Here is a 21,222-nt window from a genome sequence, read left to right as displayed (position 1 = left end):
AAACTAGTTTAGGTTTGATTGCGACCGAACCGTATTTGAATCGACCATTTAACCCAATCACTAAAAGTGTTGGGTCCATCAACATCTTTTTGATACACTTACCTGAGTTTCATACAACTCTAAAAACTAGTTAATAGATCCATCCCTATTACCAATAATTTCTTTCAATTATCTTTCGACTTTATATTTTGGCGCCGAGTGGTGCTAAGCAAAATAATATATTCTCCTTTCGTTGTCATGTTATACGTATACTGATTTATCTTCAATTTCTCTTATTTATTTTGATAACGATTACATTATTATATCTTTGATTTCTTGGCATTTTTTTCTCGAATTTGTTTGAAAAAAGCTGTTGATAACGAGCCATTCAACTCACGAATCATAATACTATCGAAATCTAGTTTATAGATTAGGCATTAAGCCAACCTTTAGACCTTGACTTCTAAACGTATATTTTCGAGTTTCAGAGCTAAAATCTTAAATTTTTTAAATAAATTTAAATAAAGACGTATGGAAGCGAAGCGAGCACAATATTTTTGTTGGAGACCACTCACTTTCTAGATTTAAAACACATTAAGAAACACGATTTGTTTCGTATACACTGCTACGGTTTCTTTTCATTTCCTCTACTTTTGTAGTTGTGTTTTTACGTATACAAAAACTTGAAATGAGTTTGATAAATAAAAATGAATAAGATAATTCGAAAGCCTACACCCACAATGAAAGATGTAGGCCCATAATATAGAAAAAATAGAAGATCATGTTGCTCAACTGTTTTGTTAAAAAGTCCACTAGTTAACGAGTTCCATATGTGAATACTATTAAAACACAGCACTTGTGTTGTTGCACAATCATGGAGAAATGTGTAGGTCTTGTGACAGAAGAAAACAAATCATATAAATTCATCTGTCGAAAATGATAACATGATTTCGATTTTTATCATCAAGAATTTTGTTGAGATTTAGACATGAGCCAAAAATCTTTAGAACAATCATTAATATAATACTTTTAAAAGAAAGTAAAACTTTTCTAACAAAAGAAATGTTGATAAGAAAATAATTGAAAGGTCTTTTTAAATCCCATCACTTAGTGGGGTGCAAAAGCAAAGGAGCATAGATGGATGGATGAAGATGACCTATATTTTTGTGTGCTACGATGTAGCATTACATCTATTATAGTGGCTAATTTCGTTATTCTTTTGATTCGTGTCAACTTTCATATTGTTTCTTTTACGTCTAGTGGCACTCTAAATGGCTTCTTTATGTAGATGTAACCTGACTCTGGACGAAAAAAACTAGTGTTAAAAATTAGTTAGGCATCATCAAAACGTTTGGAGTAGATTAATCGAAGAATCATGATCTTTACATTAATATCCCATTTAGGCAAGAAAAGACTTTGACATATTCATTGACCGATTTGATTCATTGGGACCCCTAATATGATTTTGGCTACCTTACCTAGCTAGACCAATAGTATATAAAATCCGAAACGATTGTTTTTTTTTTTCTTTTAATTAGAACAGAAGAAAAAAAACGAATAAAAGACTTTGATGTATATTCAAAAGGAAACTACCGAAAGAACATAACACTGTGTTTTTTTCTCGAACAAGAGTCAGAGTTAAATTCGGCCAAAAAAGAAGAAAAGACTCGACCTTCAAATCAAACAAAACTTATCAATCCCCGATTCTTGTTTTTTCCCATAATGGACAATCGTTGAATATGCGTCACCAAATCATATAAGAAAATCTATTGGCAGGAAACAAAAACCGGAAAACTTTTTCAAAAAGTTTAAACTGATCACAATGGGTGATGAATGATAATTGAGGTGAGAATGAGATGTTTATCTACTATTAAGTTGTTAGTGTCTGTAAAACATAGATCACCAAATAGCAATATTGCTATTATCTGTACAATAGTATTTTTCAACGATTTACGCCATATCAAGATCACCAAATGACTCATAACAATCTGCCATATATAAAACCTTTGTTTTGTCCTCTAAAACATACAAATTCATTTAAATTTTTTTACACATCTAATCTACTTGTTTGAAAAGAAAAAAAGAACTACTTAATTTCTATAGATTTATCTTAAAGAGAGCAGAACTGGAATCAGGGAAGTATAATACCCGCCGGATTCAATTAATTACCAAATTGAAATACCCGGTTTAGTTGAACCAGGAAGTAATTCCTAAGCAGAGATATAAATGAAGTCAAGTCACCAAAAGCTCTCACTGTTTTCAAGGGGATAGAACAACAACTGGATTTAAGCTTGAGGATGATTTGATTCTTTCAAAGAGTAACCGAGCATCGGTTAACGAACATCCCTGATTCATTTCAATTGCTACCGGATATTGCGACGATCTGTTCATTTCTACCACCATTATTCCCTGCAGTAACATAAAAATGAACAATTTGTAAAAACATGTCTTCCTAAGCCTAGTTTGGTTTGTCTCTGATTGGGTCGTCTTCACACTCAGTCCTAATGAGCTTGTATGTAAACTAGTCTTCTACATACAACTTAGGTTTACCTCGAAGTCAGCGAGAAACAACTGGAAGCGTTTCAGTTTCTCTTTCATCATGGCATTTACTGATGTTGGTGCTGAAGAGGAAAGAGCAGCTGTGACTTCCATGGATGAATGACCTATCCTGTTTTGTACAACCTGCAGAGGGAATAACATGGACAAGATGGGTGATCTTAATTCTCTAATTCGTCAAAAAAATTGCGAAATGAGGGATAGGACTTACGTCGTTATGGAGCAAGATCTCACAGATGAGACTACCATCATCGACGTAACATAGAAGCTCATACGTAGATTGTTGCTTGAACTGGAATTTCTTCACTCCGGTTAGGAAGCACTGAAAGAAAATAGATACTTTAGTTACAAAGATTGGAACCCTGATCGATAGAAGACAGAGTCTGAGAGTATTTTGATAAGTGGTGTTAGTACTTTGATCCTTCCTTGAACAGAATGCATGGTATCTTTCTTTACTGCCCATTTCTGAGACAACTCGGCTAAGTAAGTGAAAGGCTTCTCTGTATTTGTAAGCACAGAAGGTCCTTCCAAATCGATAACCATATTACTGACTTCTACATCTGCTACATCGCCTGAACCTGAACCATGTACATGAGACGTTGTGTCCCTTACACGACCAGTGTCAATATGCATTTCTTCAACAAATGAAGTCACGTTAGATGTTTGTTGATCCAATGTATTTCTACCAACGCTGTTGGAAAAAGATCTTGTACCACTGCAACTAGTACCAGCTGTGGATGCTGCCCGGTGAATGTTACTAGAAGTTGAGTGTATATCAGAAAACGTTCTTTCCCCGTGCGCAGAAGCAGTATCAATCTGCATATGTTCAACCCTTGAAACAGTAGCTTCCACGTTGGTAGAAGCAGGAGGCTCATTCATCACCCGCGAACTAATGTGAGTTCTGGTTACATTTACGGGTATGCCTGCCATAAGTGTTTTGGTTAAAAGAGAGTTAATAGTCACAAATAATCTCAAAATAAAGTGGTTGTCTCATGTTACTGAAAGTATCTAAGGACAGATATTGTTGTCTCAGAAAGACACAAGATACGTGTTTAATTGTAGGAAACACAGGACGAAGGATGATTGTGCTCTAGTATGTTACAGTTAATGATATAAAGGAGAATCCTATAATTACTCTGGTTCAGGGTTGACATAAATGAACACTTTGGCTAGTTTTATAAACTCTACTTTTGAGACATGCAGCTACTTTTCTTGTTGACATGTAGTTTTTTCTAAACAAGAAGATTAATGACATCCCTACCTTGAACATTGACCTGAGCGTTAGTAGCATTGGCCGAAGTAGAACTATCTACATGATTACCAGTATCATTGCCATTTAGCGACCATGCAGCTAGAGTTGCTCTGGTTGCCAATGAAGGAACCACTCCTCTCCTTGTTCTGCAAAAGTTAAAATCAAATCAAAACTTTGATAAAAGGGTAAAACTTACAACTGCAATTAGAAAACACAGTTGGTAGTGTGTTATAAACTGAGTTTTAACGTATATCATGCATCATCTTTTCACAGAATCGAAATGCAGAATTCACTAAACTAGTAAATCTTAAGGCATTCTCCAAACCAGTCACTCTTCTACAGATCAAAGCAGCCGTCGCCAAAGAAATCGGTGAAACAAACTCGTTGCAATAATAGATACAACTGAAGAGACATACATCATGACACAACTTTCGAATATGAAGTGAGCGGGAGAAAAACCGAGTTCTGAACAAAGTAAACCATTCTTTGAATAAATCAACCTTTTCCCTCGTGGAAGTTTGTTTACTTCAACAACCAGACGCTTTCTTGCTTCTTCAAGTTCTTCAACCATCCCTCCTAAAACTTCTACAATTTCAGGTACTAGCATTAAAAGTCCATGCCGAATTTGTACACTAGATACAACAATCTGCATGTAACTGATATTGTCAGTGCTTTTACTAGAAACACAAACATGTATAAATAATCTTAAAGGTTGCACATTGGCCTTAGGACAAGTATCAGATACTAGTTTTCATCCCAAAAGTTAATCTACCCATTTTAACAACTACAATTATCAACTAGAAACACACACCTTTAAACCAGCAGGAGACAAGACTTGAAGATCTTTAATAGGTCTGTATTCCATACCAAAAACGCGTTGAACACCATCTGTCATGGACAACTTAAGGCCCCTCTTAAGCCCTGCATTAGCATTTTCATACCTTCCTTTGAGTGGACATCCAATGTTAACAATCTCATCAACCTAAATTCAAACAGAAATGTTCAGCCAAAATCACACATTATATAAACAGTTCCAACAAAAAAAGGGTAAAAACCAAAAAATCAGATAACCTGAAGCACAAACGGACCAGGGAGTTCTATACGATTCATAGACGCAACATTCCGAGGAAGAATCCCACCTCCGCATATATTCATATCAGAAAACATGAACTGCTCAAAGCAATGCTTAGCTTTCGCTGCAACATCGAGGCGGGAAAATTGCGGAATCGAAATTTCAAGTCCAGAAAGACAAGAGACCCACCACTCTCTCTTCAATTTAATCCCTAATCGAGAAAGAATCTCACTGATCGGCGATTCATACTCATTACCGCTCACCAAATCCGACTCTGTCTCCGACAAATCAACCGGAATACTAGAATCCGGCGGTGTGGGAGGCGGATTACCAAAGACGTCGATAATCTCAACTTCCGATACATCAATTGCTTCGCCGGGATTAGGGTTAGAATTCGAAGCTACTGAGGTTTCCGGTTGTTGTACAGCTGAGGCAATACCACCGCTCCGAGCAGAATCACCAATTCCGCTTGTTCCAGTTCCATCTTCGTCTTCTTCTTCTTCGTCGGAGGAGTACCGGAGTTGCAGCCGTCGTCTACGCATTTCGCCGACTAAATTTAGGGATTTTTTTTGGTTTTCCCTCCAAATTCAATTTTTTTTTTTCTTCTTTTTTTCGAAAAAAAAATGTATTGGTCAGAAAGAAAGAAAGGCGGAACTTAATTGGGCCTAATTTCTACGCTCCATTAATTTTCATTAGACAAATTATTGGCCCATTAATAGTGTAATGAAAATTAAGAACATCACAGTTGTTCAATCAATAACTGTGACGTGACGAGGACATCTCCTTTTATTCTTCGGTTATATTTGTGACTATTCATAATTATATTTTTGACAGCAAAAAGAAGATAAATGTTTACAAGTTAACTAATTTATTATTAGTGAAAATTAGAACAAATTATTTCCACAAATAGATGAGCTGGGTGGCATTTCATTAATGAATGAAGAGAATTGTGTTATGAATTTCCCATTTATCCAAAATACAAAACAGCTTAATATTTTAATTTTTTTTTTGTAAGTTCCTTTTTTATTCATCATATAGATAGCAAATCTTGAAATAACCCAATTACCATTTTAGCTTTTTAGTAGCCATTGTTTCCTTTTTTTCATGGGCAAAAAAGGAACACACAATATTAAAAGAATAACAAACCCTTTCACTAGTAGGGGGCTGTGCTGTAGAGTGGGGACGTGAAAGTACACTCTGCAGAAAGAACGTGGAAGAGAGTATATTTTATTCGACGACATCCGCTAATATCTTTTATTCTTCAGTTATACTCATTATGTTTTGGTTTTGGAGATTATAAATACTGTTATTTATTCATTATTTTCTGACACCAAAAAGAAGATAAATCACAAGTTAACTAATTTATTGTTGTGCAAAATTAGAACAAATTATTTCCATAAATACGAGCTGGATGACGTTAATGAATGAATTTATATGAATTTCCATTTATCTAAAATGCAAAACAAACTTTTTTTTTAATTTCTTTATTCATCATACGCAATAAACAAAAAGATTTGGTCATGAAGAACTCGTCAGCCATACCACACACGCAAATGTTGAATTAAGACAATTACCATTTAGTAAGCCATTGTTTTCTTTCTTTTTTCTTGAAACCAAAGGAAAGATGAGGTAGGTTTACTGTTTAAGAAACCAAAAGCCAAGAAGATGAGATATGTTGACTGTTTTTCACATATTTTGGCTTTAAAATTGTTGAGCAAAGACATATTAAGAAGGAATCAAAACCCACATCAAAGCTAGCCAAGTGGTAAGAAGATGAGGTATGTTATTTATTTAGAGACTCGATCATCACTAATTTACTATAATTTGGCTTTTAAAATTTTGTATAGAAGACGCATATACAAAAGTTCATTGTTAATCACCCTCATCATATGAGTATTTTTTTTTGGTTTTCCCTCTAATATCATTTTTTTTTTCTTTTTTTTTGAAAAAGTTTGTATTGATCAGAAAGAAAGAAAAGAAGTGCGGAACTTAATTGGGCTCGTTAGGAATAAAATTAGGCCTGTTATAAAATTGGGCAAATTATAAAATTAGGCTTGTTATAAAATTGGGCCAGATAAAATTAGGCCTGTTATAAAATTGGGCCGAGTATGTTGTATGTAAAGTATATATGATGTGTATGTATGTATATAAAATGGGTTAGTTTTGCCGCGAGCTTGATTTTGGTGAAAATTTTGGGGGTTGACGAAAGAGCCCGCCTTTGTGTTCCTGAAAATTTTGAAAAAAATCCCCAAATTTTTGATTCTTCTTTTTGTGTTTCTTCTCTTCTTCATAATCTTTGAATTAGGGTTTTCGAGTTTCCCAATTCTGATATTTTTTTTTCTCTTTTACCCTTTTTCCCCATCTTAATTTGGGTCTAACATGGCGACTGAAACCCTAGAAGAGAAGAAGATACCGGAAGTTGAATCTCCGGCGAAGGAGGAACAAACTGTTGCTGCCAAGGAAGAAAAAGCGGATTCGCCGATAAAGGATGAGGCGGAGAAGAAAGAGGGAGAATTGGAGGAGAAGAAGGATAAAGAAGACGATGTAAAAAGTGAGGAGGAGGAGGAAGAAGAAGAAGAAGAAGGAAGTGGAAGTAAGAAATCGTCGGAGAAAGAAACGGTGACTCCGACTAGTGACAGACCAACGAGGGAGAGAAAGAAGGTTGAGCGTTTCTCCTTGTCTACTCCTATGCGGGCTACACCCAGCAAGTCTGTTTCAATTGGAAAGGTTTGATCTTTTTATGTAAAAATTTGATCTTTTGTCTTTCGTATTTGTGAGAATTGGAACCAATTAGTTATGGGTTTCTGTCTCTGTGTGTTTAATTTTGTAGGGTCGTGGAACACCTCTCAGGGAAATTCCCAATGGTATGTATACGAATCTGTTCTGTTTGTGATTGTTTTGATTGAGTTCTTGTGAAATTTTTGATGTGTAGATCTAATTGTTGTTAGGCAGAATAATGAAAACATCTTTGCTGGTTTGGCACATCTTAGATCTAGAAGATGATGAAATAGCTGCTTTGAGATTGTTTCTGTCTTCATTTCTATGCTTTATAGTAGATAGAACCATTTCATCATTCCTTAGATTCTATTATTTCGTTCTGGTGGAATATCTCATATTGTAGCTTCCACAATAAGCCCACAACTTACTCTGTCTCTGATTTCGCAAGTTTCTCTTGTTTGTTTATCTAATTGGAGGGTTAAAATTTTGGTTCTTTTGGTGAATTCTTGGTTACATTTATTTACAATTAGAAAGCTTTCTGATAACGTTGGCTTTTTCAGTGGCTCATAAACTATCCAAGAGAAAAGCTGATGACAACCTGATGTTACTACACACCATTCTCTATGGGAAGAAAGCAAAGGTGCTTTAAAAGTTGCTTACATTTGATATGTATATTTCACTTGCAAGCTTTTGTCTCTGTTAATATGGATGTTGTCTTGGAATTTTTATTGTCGCTTTGCCAGAGTACATAGGTACTTAAAAGCGTTTTGTGAATTTTTCTCTGCAGGCACAGATGGTTAAGAGAAACATTGGTCAATTTTCTGGCTTTGCATGGTCAGAGAATGAGGTATAACCCATTTCAAGATTATTCTGTTAGAGGGATGTGTTTGCTGTTTTGCCTTCTGGTAAATCTTGTATTTTAATGTTTCTCAGGAGGAGAAGCAGAGAGCAAAAATAAAAGAGAAGATTGACAAATGCATAAAAGAAAAATTGATAGTTTTTTGTGATGTGCTTGATATACCTATAAACAGAAGCAACATGAAAAAAGTAAGTTATAACATGATGTGGTCTATCTATTTATTGTACCTTGTTCTATATTCTAAGAAATCCTCTATACTTCCAGGAAGAACTAGCTGTCAAAGTGCTTGAATTTTTGGAATCTCCCAAGGAAACAAGAGATGTTATAATAGCTGATCAAGAAAAGGTACTGTTGGATTCTGTACATTAGTTCTACATATTCATTCCCAATGAGAGCATTGAGTTCATTTTTAGCAGGCCAAAAAGCGCAAGAGTACACCAAAAAAGGGGAAATCTGGAGAATCTTCAGACACCCCAGCCAAGGTTTGTACTTTGTTGATCATCTTAATTATCTTATTTGTATACCTTGTCTGCTATTGGCGCCTTTTAGCTTGTTTTCTTAGACTTTCTGCATATGAGTGATGTTAAATTTTCATTTTTAATGTGTATGGTCGGATTATAATCATTTGCATGAATATGCTTTTTCATCTGTGTGACTTGATTTATTAGCTGTTGATCACGGGTTGTACTAATATCCTTTCTTTGTGTATGTTTTGTCTCTACGCAGAGAAAAAGGCAAACAAAAAAGCGAGATCAGCCATCTGACACGGAAGAAGGCAAGGATGAGGGAGATGCTGATTCTGAAGGAACTAATGATCCTCATGAAGAAGATGATGCGGCGCCAGAGGAAGAAAGTGACCATGAAAAGACTGACACTGAAGATGAAAAAGACAAAGCAGAGGATGAGAAACCATCCAAAAAGAGAAGCTCATCGAAAAAGACTGTAGAGGAGAGCTCAGGGTCTAAAGGTAAGGATAAGCAAGCTTCTGCTAAAGGTTCCGCAAAATCTGGTGAAAAGTCCTCCAAACAAATTGCTAAGTCAGCCTCGTCCCCGGCTAAGAAGCAAAAGGTTGATCCTGTCGTGTCTACTTCTAAAGAGAAAAGCAAGAAACAGCCGAGTAAGCCACAGGCTAAGGGATCTAAAGAGAAAGGTTACAACCATTCTCAGCTGCTTCTGATGCTTAGACTCGTTTGATTTATGTTTTTAAAGAAATTATTCCATCTGATTCCTTTATTATTTGTTATCTTCTATCATGGATTGGATACAGGAAAAGCCACTAAGAAAGGCAAAGGCAAAGAAGAGCCTACCAGAGAAGAGATGCTTGAAGTGGTGTCCAAAATTCTGAAGGAAGTAGACTTCAATACGGTAAGATGGTTTGATTTTCCCAAATTTGAATATAATGGAATGGTCTAAAAACCTTGAATAGATGTTCTCACACAATTTGTTTTTCTTAATAACAGGCAACACTATCAGATATTCTGCAGAAGCTAAGTACGTTCTTGCTTATTGCTTTTACATTTTATTTCGCAATTTGTGTTTATACTTTCCAAATGTTCAGGAGCTTTTTGCTAACATATGCTGTTTGTGATAACGTCAGGCGAGCATTTTGGTGTGGAACTATCACATAGAAAACCAGAGGTAAAGGATGTGATCACAGATGCCATAAATGCAATGACTGATGATGAAGAAGATGATGAAGAGGAAAAAGCTGAGGCTGGAAGTGACAAAGAGAAGGAAGAAGAAAAAGGAGAGGGAGACGAGGCTGAAAGTGACGAAGAGAAGGAAGAAGAGGAGAAAAAGGATTAAGGTTTGGAGTTTTGTTTCTCTTCTCTCAAAATCTGATGTGAAGGAAAGCAGCAATTGTCACACAACTTTTGTGTGAAATCAGAGGTAAAATTTAGAGTGTGTCGAATCTGTACTTTGTACTTTATGTAATCTCTATAGTCTGACTCTCATTATGTAGTTTAAGTGTCTTTTTCTTCTTGTGTAGCTGTTACCTGTTAGGTTTTATTAATCCTTGTTTTATTTGATAGCCAGATACTGTGGGGAATTTTACTTCTTTGTTTTACCGATTTGTGGCTTGTTGTATCATGAACGGAACGGTGAACTTGAAACTTTTGTAGGTTAAAAAAGAAAGCCACTCTGTATCTTCTGTTCAGGCCAAAAAAAGAATTACGTGATGAAATCTTGGATTTGATGGAGAAGTAAATTCTGTTTTTCTTGACGCCAAGCTACATTCAATAAACAAACTATAGGGATGGTGCAACTAATGCTATTTATTTATACAATATTCACTACTAAACTCGAAAGAATCTTATATTTGAAGAAAAGCTATCATCCAAATGCGACCTTGTTTGTGAACTGAACGACCCATTTACATCCGCTGAAGTCAGTTCTATTTGACCGATCTAACTGGTCACAACACCTCTAAGGCTCTAATCATACCAGATTTTAAAAGTATTCAAGTCGTCAGATTAACATGTATACCTCAAGACGTCTCTCTCTCGCTCTCTCTTTTCTTTCTTCTACCATTTGCTAAAATCCCTACTTGTACCACAGTTAACCTCAAACTCTAGCCTCTACTTAACCCCTTTGATAAAATTAATACCCCTAGAAATCAAATCCATCCTCCATTCTCCAAAAAATACATCTTTGGATATTTCTTCACCAACACTACCCTGAAAAATGGCCGACTCATTCGAGCTCATTGTAACCCGAAAGGAACCTGTTGTTGTCTCTCCAGCCTCCGAAACTCCTAAAGGTCTCCATTATCTCTCAAATCTCGATCAAAACATTGCCATCATCGTCAAAACAGTCTACTACTTCAAATCAAACTTAAGATCCAACGAGGAATCATATCAAGTTATCAAGAAGTCACTCTCCGAGGTTCTTGTTCACTACTATCCTGCCGCCGGGAGACTCACGATCAGCCCCGAAGGAAAGATCGCTGTGGATTGCACCGCAGAAGGAGTTGTCGTGGTCGAAGCTGAAGCCAATTGTGGAATAGAAATGATAAAGAAGGCTATAACGGAGATTGATCGACCAGAGACTCTTGAAAAGCTGGTTTACGACGTTCCCGATGCTCGGAGTATTCTTGAGATTCCTCCAGTGGTTGTTCAGGTGAGGAGTTGATACTATTTTTGGTTGCTGTTTTTGTGTGAGTGAACGAACATGACATACACTAGGTTTGGTCCGATATTGGTTTCAAATAATTATAGTATATCGTAGAATTCGATTAAATATTTATCATGCATATGCATAAATACGCTAATTAATCAAGAAAAAATAACCATGATAATATTTCCACTAACAAATACATAGAAAATAGTATTTATTATCCAAATTGACGATTATTGTGAATTTGTGATTGTCGATCAAATAATTTATCAGGATTTTTATTTGCCAATATGTAATTCAACATATAATGTTTGAATATACTCTTGTTTTTTTTTTTTTTGTTTGTGGCAGAACATTCGTTATCAGAGAGAAAGAGAGGAAAACGCTGAAAAAGTTTGTTATTCTTATTCCTTATCAACAAAATGAATCTGTACACAGACTTATATACAATTGTCTTACTACTCTAATTAGTAAACAATAAAGGTATATACATTGGTTAAGATAACCATAGTAAACCAACTAAACCAATCTTCATATCTAATACCCCCCTCAAGATGTGCATTGAAAAATGTTTTGAATGCTCATTTTGGACTTCAAATGTTCAAACTGAGGAGAAAACAATGGTTTAGTCAAAATGTCAGCGACTTGATCTTCTGTGTCGACATGGAGAAGCTTCAAAAGACCAGCATCCAAGCGATCCCTGACTGTGTGACAGTCTACTTCGATGTGTTTTGTCATTTCGTGAAAAACTGGGTTAGTGGCAATATACACAGCTGCAGTGCTATCGGAGAACAAGATAGGAACAGCCGCAGTGTAAACACGCAAATCCCGAAGTAAAACGCTCAACCATACCATCTCACAGGAAGCTAGAGCCAAAGCACGATACTCAGCCTCTGCAGATGAACGAGATACAGTGGGTTGCTTCTTTGATCGCCAAGAAATTAAAGAATCACCAGCAAACATTGTGAAACCAGTCGTCGAACGTCTACTATCTAAGCAACCTCCATAGTCTGAATCAGCAAAACCTTTCAAGGTAAGATCAGCAGTTGCAGAGTAGAACAATCCCTGACCAACAGTACCTTTAATGTAGGCCAACACTTGATAAGCAGCTGACAAATGAGGTGTGCGAGATGCTGACGAGTATTGACACAATTTGTTGACCGCAAAAGTTATATCTGGTCGAGTAATGGTCAAATACATCAGTTTCCCAACAATTCTTCGATATCGTTCCCTATCTGTAAGCAATTCTCCCTGCTCTTTACATAACTTCAGATTGGGAATCATTGGCAACGGAGTAGGCTGACAACCTAACATACCAGTGTGAGATAGCAGTTCTAATGCATACTTGCGTTGACACAAAGAAATACCAGTTGAATTTCGAGCAATTTCCCGGCCTAAGAAATATTTCAAAGGACCCAAATCTCGCAATTTGAACGACTGTTTCAAAGCTGCTGTCAACTTAGTAGCCTCAACTTCCGAAGTACTAGCAATGACAATGTCATCAACATACACCAAAACTGCAACAAACTCATCCCCACCAACTGGTTTGACAAATAAAGTCTGATCACCATGCCCTTTAAAGAAACCAAGACTCAATAGTGAAGAAGAAAACCTCTTATACCACTGCCTAGATGCTTGTTTAAGACCATAAATGGATTTAAGTAGTTTACAAACAGCATTCTTAGGGAGAGTGATACCTTTTCTATCAGCATATCCTTCAGGCAGTTTCATGTAAATCTCTTCTTCCAGTTCTCCATTCAAAAACGCATTTGATACATCAAGCTGTGTGAGAATCCATTTCTTCGAAGCAGAAACTTTGAGTAACAGCTTGATAGTAGCCATTTTAGCAACTGGGGAGAACGTTTCAGTATAGTCCAACCCTTTCTTTTGAGTAAAACCCTTAGCTACCAACCTTGCTTTATATCTCTCAAGACTACCATCGGCCAAAAACTTCCAAGTAAAGACCCATTTGCATCCGACAGCTTTCTTACCCGGTGGCAAAGAAGTAACCATCCATGTATTCGTTGCCTCCATTGCACCAATCTCTGTATCAACTGCTCCACACCACTCTTTCGATTCCTGTGCCTCAGCATAAGTTGTGGGAATAGGAATATTGGTGATATGATTGATATAAGAGAGATGAGAAGGTGAAATGTTTGAGTAAGAAAGAGACTCCGAAATAGGATACTGAATATTTGAATCAAGAGAATAACAATGATAGTCCTGTAAATGAGTAGGAACTTTCTTTGTTCTTTTAGAAATTTGTGGTGAAAGATCAGAAATTTGTGAAGGAGAAGAAATTTGAGGAACTGGAGAAGGAATAGAGAAAATAGGGGCTTTATTACCTGAAGGCATAGAATCAGAGTGTGTGAAGAACTTCAAAGATGTGTCATTCTCTGGTTCTGCATTCATGGGAAACACTTCTTCATGGAAAATAACATTCCTGGAGATGAAAATTTTATTAGTCTCCAAGTCCATGAGTTTGTATCCCTTATAACCTGCAGGATAACCCAAAAACAAACAAGCTTTAGACCGAGGCATGAATTTGGTTCTCTGTTTTGGTGAAGTAGACCCGTAGCACAAGCAACCGAAAGTCTTCAATTGATTGTATGCAGGAGGCTTTCCAGTAAGAACTTCATATGGTGTCTTGTTGAAGAGAAGCTGTGAAGGTGTTCTATTGATGAGAAACACTGCAGTCAAGATAGAATCACCCCAAAAATGCAGAGGAAGCTTCGCTTGAAACATGAGAGCATGAGCTACATTGAGAATGTGTTGGTGCTTTTGTTCAACCACTGAGTTCTGTTCTGGTGTCTCTGGACAAGAATGGAAAGCTTGAATCCCTTTTTCATGATAAAAACTTGAGAAATTCAGTTCTGGTGCATTATCTGATCGGACAGCTTTAACTCTGACATTGTATTGATTCTCAACCATTTTAATAAATCCTGGGAAGACTGTAAGAACCTCTGATTTGTTTCTTAGCAAATATACCCAGGTTGCTCTTGAATGATCATCCACAATTGTCAGGAAATATTTAAAACCTTCAATAGTATCAACTGAGAAAGGCCCCCAAATATCAATGTGTAATAACTCAAAGTTTGAATTACAAATGTTATTTGGAGAGGGATAAGATAGTTTCTTCTGTTTTGCCAGGTGACAAATATGACAATAAGCTATTCCTTTATTCTTATGTCTAGTAGTGCCTAAAAATTGAGAGATAACATCCAATCTGCTGAAAGCAGGATGCCCTAATCTTTTATGCCACATACTGACATCTACTACTGCATTGACTGAGACTTCCAAATCTGCATTGTCCAATACGTAGAGATTCGCCACTCTCCTACCCTTTCCAATTGTCAATTCCTTGGTAAGATCCTGGATTTCACAAGAACATGGATCAAATATAACTCGCAAACCAAGTGAACTGACGCTGATGAGATTCAATCGAAATTCCGGGATAAACAACACATTCTGAAGAGTAATGTATCTGTTAATCCTAACTGAGCCAACACCACTGATCTTAACTGTTGAGCCTGTTGGCAAGTTCACATAACTCACAATAGAAGTATCCATATCCGAGAATAAACTTCTATCATGAGAGACATGATGAGTAGCCCCAGAGTCTATCACCCATGTTTTAGGTGCAACTGTGGTTTTAGCTACAGTCAAGATACCAATAAAACAGTAGGTAGAGGGTGAAAAATCAATACCAGTGTACTCAGGGTTGGAAGAGGAACCAGCTTCATTTGATCCTTGAGTGGTCTGAGTCTGTAACTGTGAACTGAATAAAGCAATAAACTGTTGGAGCTGATCCTTACTGAGATTTCCAATCATACTTTCCATAGTAGGAGATTCTGAATGAGACATGACTGAAGTTGGAGTAGGATTAGTCATGGTCACTTGTGCTGCTACAGGTTGCGGTTTAACAGGTTTGTTAACATTCTTGTTCTTTGAAACGAAACCTGGAGGAAAACCATGCTTCTTGTAGCACCGTTCTGCAATGTGACCAACACGATTACAGAAAGAACATATTGGCCTGCCTTTGTGAGGACCATTTTGGACATAGCAGACAGCAGTATCAAGTCCAGTAGTATCCATTTCTGAAATTTGAAAAGCAGAAGGAGCAACATTTGAGTTGGAGAATCCTTTCTGACTATCATCTTGATCTAGCATCTTATAAACCTCTGCCAAGCTTGGTAAAACCTTCTTCATTATGATCTGTCTACGAATGACAGCATAAGATTCATTCAAACCAGCAAGAAACTTGACTATCTTAGCTCTCTCTGCCTTCTTTTGCAGACGATCAGCTTTACCACAAACACAAGGTTCATCAAGTTCTTCTGTATTTTCTAAAGTACTCCAGAGTGTCTTCAGCTTTGTGTAATACGCCATCATGTGAAAACGATTGTATAAATCACGCCATATATCTGAAGCATCCTTCATCCTCAGGATACTCCGATAGATCTCAGGTGAGACAGAGTTTAATAGCCATGATTTAACCATGCTATTGCAACAAGACCACAAAGGGAAGCTTGGGTCCGATTCATCAGGACGAGCTAAGCTACCATCAATAAAACCTAGTTTTCTCTTGGAATCTAACGCAATACGCATAGCAGCATCCCAATCATCATAGTTTGTACCATCTAAGCGAATAGCAATTAGAATCAAACCTGGATGATCAGCGCTATGCATATAAAACGGAGAAGGAGCTTGATCGGCAGATCCCATGAGATGATGGCTCGCGAAGCTCCGGAAGCTTTAGATCTAGCAATCGGAGGAGAGTTCGGAGGAGAATCATCAACATCTTCTGCTTTCGGCATCTTCCTAGCAGCGGAACTTATAGTTGACTTCGAACGAGCAGGTTTTCGTATACCGCGAGCTGCAACCATGATGAAACAAGATGATCGGAGCTCAAAAACGAAGAAACCAAGTCAGAATCAATGGAGATTTGAGCTTCTGTGCTCTGATACCATATCAGAGAGAAAGAGAGGAAAACGCTGAAAAAGTTTGTTATTCTTATTCCTTATCAACAAAATGAATCTGTACACATACTTATATACAATTGTCTTACTACTCTAATTAGTAAACAATAAAGGTATATACATTGGTTAAGATAACCATAGTAAACCAACTAAACCAATCTTCATATCTAATATTCGTTAGTACGATTAATCACTTTTAGTCGATCGCATACATTGTATTATACTATGCTTCCATTCCATACAACTTTTGTTTTGTTTGTTAGGTAACAAATTTCAAATGTGGAGGATTCGTGCTAGGACTAGGCTTGAACCACAATATGTTCAATGGTCAAAACTCAAAAGCGCCGTTGAATTGTCAACGACGGTTTCATGAGGTCAGCGATTGATTACTTCGAGGTGACTCGAGCTAGACCGAGCCTAACGGCTACGCTTCTGATCACGTCGTGGTCAAAACTGTCGTTCATACAAAAGATTTCGGTTGGGGTGAACCGGTTTTCTCTGGACCGGTTGGTTTACCTGAGAAAGAAGTGATTCTGTTCCTCCTATGTGGCAGTGACACGAAGAGTATCAATGTGTTGCTTGGACTTCGTAATTCGGCTATGAAAGTGTTCCAAGATAGTGTATGTATGAAAATTCCAATTCAATTAAAATACCAGAAATATAAAATAAACTAAACCCGACCCGGTATAATTGGGGAAATATAAAAACCGGGTTGCTGGGCATCGCCTTATCTTGTTGACTCTTCTTCTTCTTCTTCTTCTTCTTCTTCCTCTGAGAATAAAGAAAAGCCCCACCCACTTACTTTGGATTACCAACAACTCCGACCGCGACTTTCAGAGCAAAGATGTCGGCGACGCTAATAGGATCGGGAACTGCTTTAGGGTTTTCGTGTTCCTCGAAGATCTCGAAGAAAGCTTCTTCTTTTAACCGATGCTGCGTCAAGATGTCTGTTTCCGTCGACGAGAAGAAGAAAAGTTTCACTCTTCAGAAATCAGAAGAAGCTTTCAATGCTGCCAAGGTATATTTGATTTCGCCCTTTTCATTTGATTGATTCTAAATCATTGATTTCGTGAATTATATAGTCATCGCAGAATGATCAATATGCAAAAGTTGTCTCTTTTCGAATTTCAATTAGTTTAGGTTCTTCGTGACTAATTGAAAAAAAATGATCCTTTTTGTTAAATCTCATGAAAAGAATCTAATGCCTGGAGGTGTGAATTCCCCTGTTCGAGCCTTCAAATCCGTTGGTGGACAACCAGTTTTGATCGATTGATGGAAATGAGTACATTGACTACGTTGGATCTTGGGGACCAGCTATTATTGGTCATGCCGATGATGAGGTACTCGCGGCTTTAGGTGAGACGATGAAGAAAGGAACAAGCTTTGGTGCTCCTTGTCTCTTAGAGAATGTTCTAGCTGAGATGGTTATATCAGCTGTTCCAAGCATTGAAATGGTTCGCTTTGTCAACTCTGGTACTGAAGCTTGTATGGGTGTGCTCCGTCTCGCTAGAGCCTTCACTAACAAAGAGAAGTTTATCAAGTTTGAAGGTTGTTACCATGGTCACGCTAACGCTTTCCTTGTTAAAGCTGGTAGTGGTGTTGCTACTTTAGGGCTACCGGACTCACCAGGTGTCCCTAAAGCAGCTACTTCAGATACGTTAACAGCTCCTTACAACGATCTTGAAGCTGTTGAGAAGCTCTTTGCTGCTCATAAAGGCGAGATCTCTGCTGTTATTCTCGAACCTGTTGTTGGTAACTCTGGATTCATCCCTCCTACACCGGAATTCATCAACGGTTTACGCCAGCTCACAAAGGACAACGGTGTTCTTCTCATCTTCGATGAAGTCATGACAGGCTTTCGTTTAGCTTATGGTGGTGCCCAAGAATACTTTGGAATCACGCCTGATCTAACAACTCTTGGAAAAATCATTGGTGGGGGTCTTCCTGTGGGAGCATACGGTGGGAGACGTGATATTATGGAGATGGTGAGATCTGGCTCTATACTTAGAAGAAGCTTTGAAACTTGGTGGTGGCCGTTCTGTTTTATGGTTTTCAAAACTATATATAAACAATGTTTTGTGTTCTTTTCTTTGTAGGTTGCGCCAGCAGGACCGATGTACCAAGCCGGGACTCTAAGTGGTAATCCACTGGCAATGACCGCAGGGATTCACACGCTGGAGCGGCTACAGCAGCCAGGAACATACGAGTATTTGGACAAGATCACAAAGGAGCTAACCAACGGAATCTTAGAAGCAGGAAAGAAAACAGGGCATCCAATGTGCGGTGGTTACATAAGTGGTATGTTCGGTTTCTTTTTCGCAGAAGGACCGGTCTACAACTTTGAAGATGCAAAGAAGAGCGACACCGAGAAGTTTGGTAGGTTTTTCAGGGGAATGTTGGAAGAAGGTGTTTACTTTGCACCGTCTCAGTTCGAGGCCGGGTTTACAAGCTTGGCTCACAGTCCCAAGGATATAGAGTTCACTATTGCTGCGGCCGAGAGGGTCCTCAGTAGGATCTAGAATGTTCTATATAACCCAACCCTGAGTCTAGTTTCATAATCTTCTATTTTGGGGTCATTGTGTAGGGGTTGATGAACGGATGAAATAATTATTGTGTAGTGAGATGAATTTTGTTTATCTTTTGTTTCATCGGTAGAGCTTGGGACTTTTCTTTTGTTTCATCGGTAGAGCTTGGGACTTTTCTTTTGTTTCCTGTTAATGTAATGGTTTATGTTGTGTTCCTAATGATTTATTGAGTTGTATACTTGTATGTACAATAATCATTTCAAACGGGGGAAAAAAGACTTTCTAAAATCACTAGCCTAATGACACAAACAACGTTTTTTTTTATTGTTGTAGACTTGTAGTTTTTGATTTGATATGTAAAGGATTTGCGTAAGGTAGTAGGTGACTGATTAGTGATAATGGTAGTAAAGTGAATGTTTTGTGTACTGAACATATCATAAATAAACAAAAATTGCATAAGTTAGTAGATGATTAGGTAATGTAGTGAATACTTTTGTGCATAAACAAATAATATTGTATTATTCAAACAATAGGCGTGACAAATAAAACAAACAAATAAGGTTGAAAAACCGGACTGGCCTGTGCTACTCATCACAAACTTTCACAAATTCAAACTTATAGTATACCTCCCACCTCCCCATTATTTTCAGCAACAATAATGGAGGTCGAGAGAGACCAACACACATCTCTTCTGGCTGAGACTATCCCAATAGTCGATCTAAGCAACCTTGACGAAGAGCAAGTGTCTCGTGCGGTGGTGAAAGCGAGCGAAGAGTGGGGGATTTTTCACGTGGTTAATCATGGAATCCCGATGGATCTGATAGGGCGGTTGAAGGAGGTTGGTGCACAGTTCTTTGATCTCCCGGAGACGGAGAAGAATGCCGTAGCCAAACAAGCTGGCTCCAAAGACTTCGAAGGTTACACCACGAATCTCGAGTATGTCAAAGGAGAAATTTGGACCGAGAATCTTTTTCACAGAATCTGGCCACCCTCGTGTATCAATTTTAGTTACTGGCCCAAAAATCCTCCTCAGTACAGGTACTAACTAATCTTTGGCTACGAATAAATTGCATAGCTAGTTAGGGAACAAATAGCATAGGCTAAAGTATTTTAAGATCTAACTGTTTTACGTAGAATTTGAAAGAAATAATTGAATTGTATGTCAAGTGAATAGTTACTGAATGATTTGATTAGTAAAAAGTAAAAAAAAAAAAACATTTTAAAAACATGAAAATATTAGAAAATAAAATAAAAACTTTTCATCACCTTTATTACTTCGTTTTCGTATCCAGTTCATTTTGCTGATACGTTTCCATGTTAACCATTTATCATCCGTTTGATTGTTGGGACATGGCAATACTAGGGAAGTGATTGAGGACTACACAAAGGAGACTAAGAAGCTATCAGAGAGGGTTTTGGGGTATTTATCAGAGGGATTAGGGTTACCACGTGAAGCCTTGATACAAGGTCTTGGCGGCGACTCGACCGAGTATGTAATGAGGATCAACAACTATCCTCCTGACCCCGAACCGGATTTGACTTTGGGAGTACCAGAGCACACTGATATCATCGGGATCGCAATCATTGTCACCAATGAAGTTTCAGGGCTCCAAATTTTCAAGGACGATCGCTGGTTCGATGTCCACTACATTCCCACTGCCATAACCGTCAACATTGGCGATCAGATTCTGGTTTGTTTGTCTCTTAATGATTTAATGAAACATCAGTTGATTTTTAAAATAATCACATTTTTGTGGAATTTTGTAGAGGCTGAGCAATGGCAAGTACAAGAATGTGTTGCATAGAGCAATAGTGGATAAGGAAAAGAAGAGGATGTCATAGCCGATTTTTGTGGATGCTAATCCTGATGTGGTCATCGGACCGTTGCCGGAGCTAATTACCGGCGATAATCCCGCTAAGTTCATGCTTATTACATGCAAGGACTTTAAGTACCGTAGACTCCTTAAACTTCCAGTCGAGTGAACTCAAATATAATTATGAGTCTTTGTCTCTTGTGTGTTTACTTATATTGTTTAAATATTTAAATAATGGGCATGTAAAAGATAATACTATTACTAGACGCATACCCGCATTAATACACTCAAAAGTATTTTTATACATACTTTTCAATATCATTGAATCTAGAAATGTTTTATATTCTTTTC

The 21,222-nt window shown here is 37.5% G+C and overlaps 5 protein-coding genes across 6 annotated transcripts; 4 read left to right on the top strand and 1 right to left on the bottom strand.

Moving 5' to 3' along the window:
* Positions 1 to 1,953: 1,953 nt before the first annotated feature.
* Positions 1,954 to 5,493, bottom strand: LOC104741297 (recQ-mediated genome instability protein 1-like). Its single transcript, XM_010462116.2, has 8 exons — positions 4,859 to 5,493; positions 4,599 to 4,769; positions 4,288 to 4,433; positions 3,797 to 3,933; positions 2,950 to 3,458; positions 2,747 to 2,857; positions 2,530 to 2,661; positions 1,954 to 2,388 (listed from the first exon to the last, which is right to left on the bottom strand). The coding sequence occupies exons 1-8, from the start codon at positions 5,399 to 5,401 to the stop codon at positions 2,239 to 2,241; spliced, it is 1,899 nt and encodes a 632-aa protein (XP_010460418.1). The 5' UTR covers positions 5,402 to 5,493; the 3' UTR covers positions 1,954 to 2,238.
* A 1,519-nt stretch (positions 5,494 to 7,012) lies between these two features.
* On the top strand, positions 7,013 to 10,572 carry LOC104741282 (DEK domain-containing chromatin-associated protein 2-like). The gene is made up of 11 exons (XM_010462103.3): positions 7,013 to 7,586; positions 7,690 to 7,723; positions 8,138 to 8,217; positions 8,365 to 8,424; positions 8,511 to 8,624; positions 8,701 to 8,781; positions 8,853 to 8,918; positions 9,163 to 9,586; positions 9,704 to 9,801; positions 9,897 to 9,927; positions 10,034 to 10,572. Exons 1-11 carry the CDS (start codon positions 7,239 to 7,241, stop codon positions 10,240 to 10,242), a joined length of 1,545 nt encoding a protein of 514 aa, XP_010460405.2. The 5' UTR covers positions 7,013 to 7,238; the 3' UTR covers positions 10,243 to 10,572.
* A 374-nt stretch (positions 10,573 to 10,946) lies between these two features.
* LOC104741271 (fatty alcohol:caffeoyl-CoA acyltransferase-like) lies at positions 10,947 to 12,072 on the top strand. Its single transcript, XM_010462087.3, has 2 exons — positions 10,947 to 11,556; positions 11,905 to 12,072. Exons 1-2 carry the CDS (start codon positions 11,122 to 11,124, stop codon positions 11,977 to 11,979), a joined length of 510 nt encoding a protein of 169 aa, XP_010460389.1. The 5' UTR covers positions 10,947 to 11,121; the 3' UTR covers positions 11,980 to 12,072.
* A 5,172-nt stretch (positions 12,073 to 17,244) lies between these two features.
* LOC104741264 (glutamate-1-semialdehyde 2,1-aminomutase 1, chloroplastic-like) lies at positions 17,245 to 19,345 on the top strand. Of its 2 annotated transcripts, XM_087492045.1 has the most exons (3): positions 17,245 to 17,550; positions 17,728 to 18,517; positions 18,629 to 19,345. In XM_087492045.1, exons 2-3 carry the CDS (start codon positions 17,897 to 17,899, stop codon positions 19,049 to 19,051), a joined length of 1,044 nt encoding a protein of 347 aa, XP_087348171.1. In that variant the 5' UTR covers positions 17,245 to 17,550; positions 17,728 to 17,896; the 3' UTR covers positions 19,052 to 19,345. The 2 variants fall into 2 exon arrangements, with proteins under 2 accessions (XP_087348171.1, XP_087348174.1); XM_087492048.1 differs by lacking the exon at positions 17,728 to 18,517 and having other exon boundaries at positions 17,262 to 17,550.
* Positions 19,346 to 19,634: 289 nt separating this feature from the next.
* LOC104741256 (putative inactive flavonol synthase 2) lies at positions 19,635 to 21,175 on the top strand. Its single transcript, XM_019238331.2, has 3 exons — positions 19,635 to 20,095; positions 20,421 to 20,748; positions 20,825 to 21,175. Exons 1-3 carry the CDS (start codon positions 19,716 to 19,718, stop codon positions 20,897 to 20,899), a joined length of 783 nt encoding a protein of 260 aa, XP_019093876.1. The 5' UTR covers positions 19,635 to 19,715; the 3' UTR covers positions 20,900 to 21,175.
* Positions 21,176 to 21,222: the final 47 nt, after the last annotated feature.

The sequence above is a fragment of the Camelina sativa genome, chromosome 2 (assembly GCF_030686135.1).
Source record: "Camelina sativa cultivar CO46 ecotype springtype chromosome 2, ASM3068613v1".
Taxonomy (NCBI): domain Eukaryota; kingdom Viridiplantae; phylum Streptophyta; class Magnoliopsida; order Brassicales; family Brassicaceae; genus Camelina; species Camelina sativa.
The sequence above is the reverse complement of the archived record's forward strand: the minus strand, read 5'-3'. Positions and strand labels throughout refer to the sequence as shown.

Excerpts from the sequence above, each read along its gene's own strand:
- LOC104741297 (XM_010462116.2), bottom strand. The coding sequence starts at position 5,401 with ATGCGTAGACGACGGCTGCAACTCCGGTACTCCTCCGACGAAGAAGAA. Across the intron at positions 4,770-4,858 it reads CTGGTCCGTTTGTGCTTCAG|GTTGATGAGATTGTTAACAT; the intron begins GTTATCTGATTT and ends GTTTGAATTTAG. Across the intron at positions 2,389-2,529 it reads TGTTTCTCGCTGACTTCGAG|GGAATAATGGTGGTAGAAAT; the intron begins GTAAACCTAAGT and ends ATGTTACTGCAG.
- LOC104741282 (XM_010462103.3), top strand. The coding sequence starts at position 7,239 with ATGGCGACTGAAACCCTAGAAGAGAAGAAGATACCGGAAGTTGAATCT. Across the intron at positions 7,724-8,137 it reads TCTCAGGGAAATTCCCAATG|TGGCTCATAAACTATCCAAG; the intron begins GTATGTATACGA and ends TGGCTTTTTCAG. Across the intron at positions 8,425-8,510 it reads TTGCATGGTCAGAGAATGAG|GAGGAGAAGCAGAGAGCAAA; the intron begins GTATAACCCATT and ends AATGTTTCTCAG.
- LOC104741271 (XM_010462087.3), top strand. The coding sequence starts at position 11,122 with ATGGCCGACTCATTCGAGCTCATTGTAACCCGAAAGGAACCTGTTGTT. Across the intron at positions 11,557-11,904 it reads TTCCTCCAGTGGTTGTTCAG|AACATTCGTTATCAGAGAGA; the intron begins GTGAGGAGTTGA and ends TGTTTGTGGCAG.
- LOC104741264 (XM_087492045.1), top strand. The coding sequence starts at position 17,897 with ATGAAGAAAGGAACAAGCTTTGGTGCTCCTTGTCTCTTAGAGAATGTT. Across the intron at positions 18,518-18,628 it reads GACGTGATATTATGGAGATG|GTTGCGCCAGCAGGACCGAT; the intron begins GTGAGATCTGGC and ends TTTTCTTTGTAG.
- LOC104741256 (XM_019238331.2), top strand. The coding sequence starts at position 19,716 with ATGGAGGTCGAGAGAGACCAACACACATCTCTTCTGGCTGAGACTATC. Across the intron at positions 20,096-20,420 it reads AAAAATCCTCCTCAGTACAG|GGAAGTGATTGAGGACTACA; the intron begins GTACTAACTAAT and ends TGGCAATACTAG. Across the intron at positions 20,749-20,824 it reads ACATTGGCGATCAGATTCTG|AGGCTGAGCAATGGCAAGTA; the intron begins GTTTGTTTGTCT and ends GGAATTTTGTAG.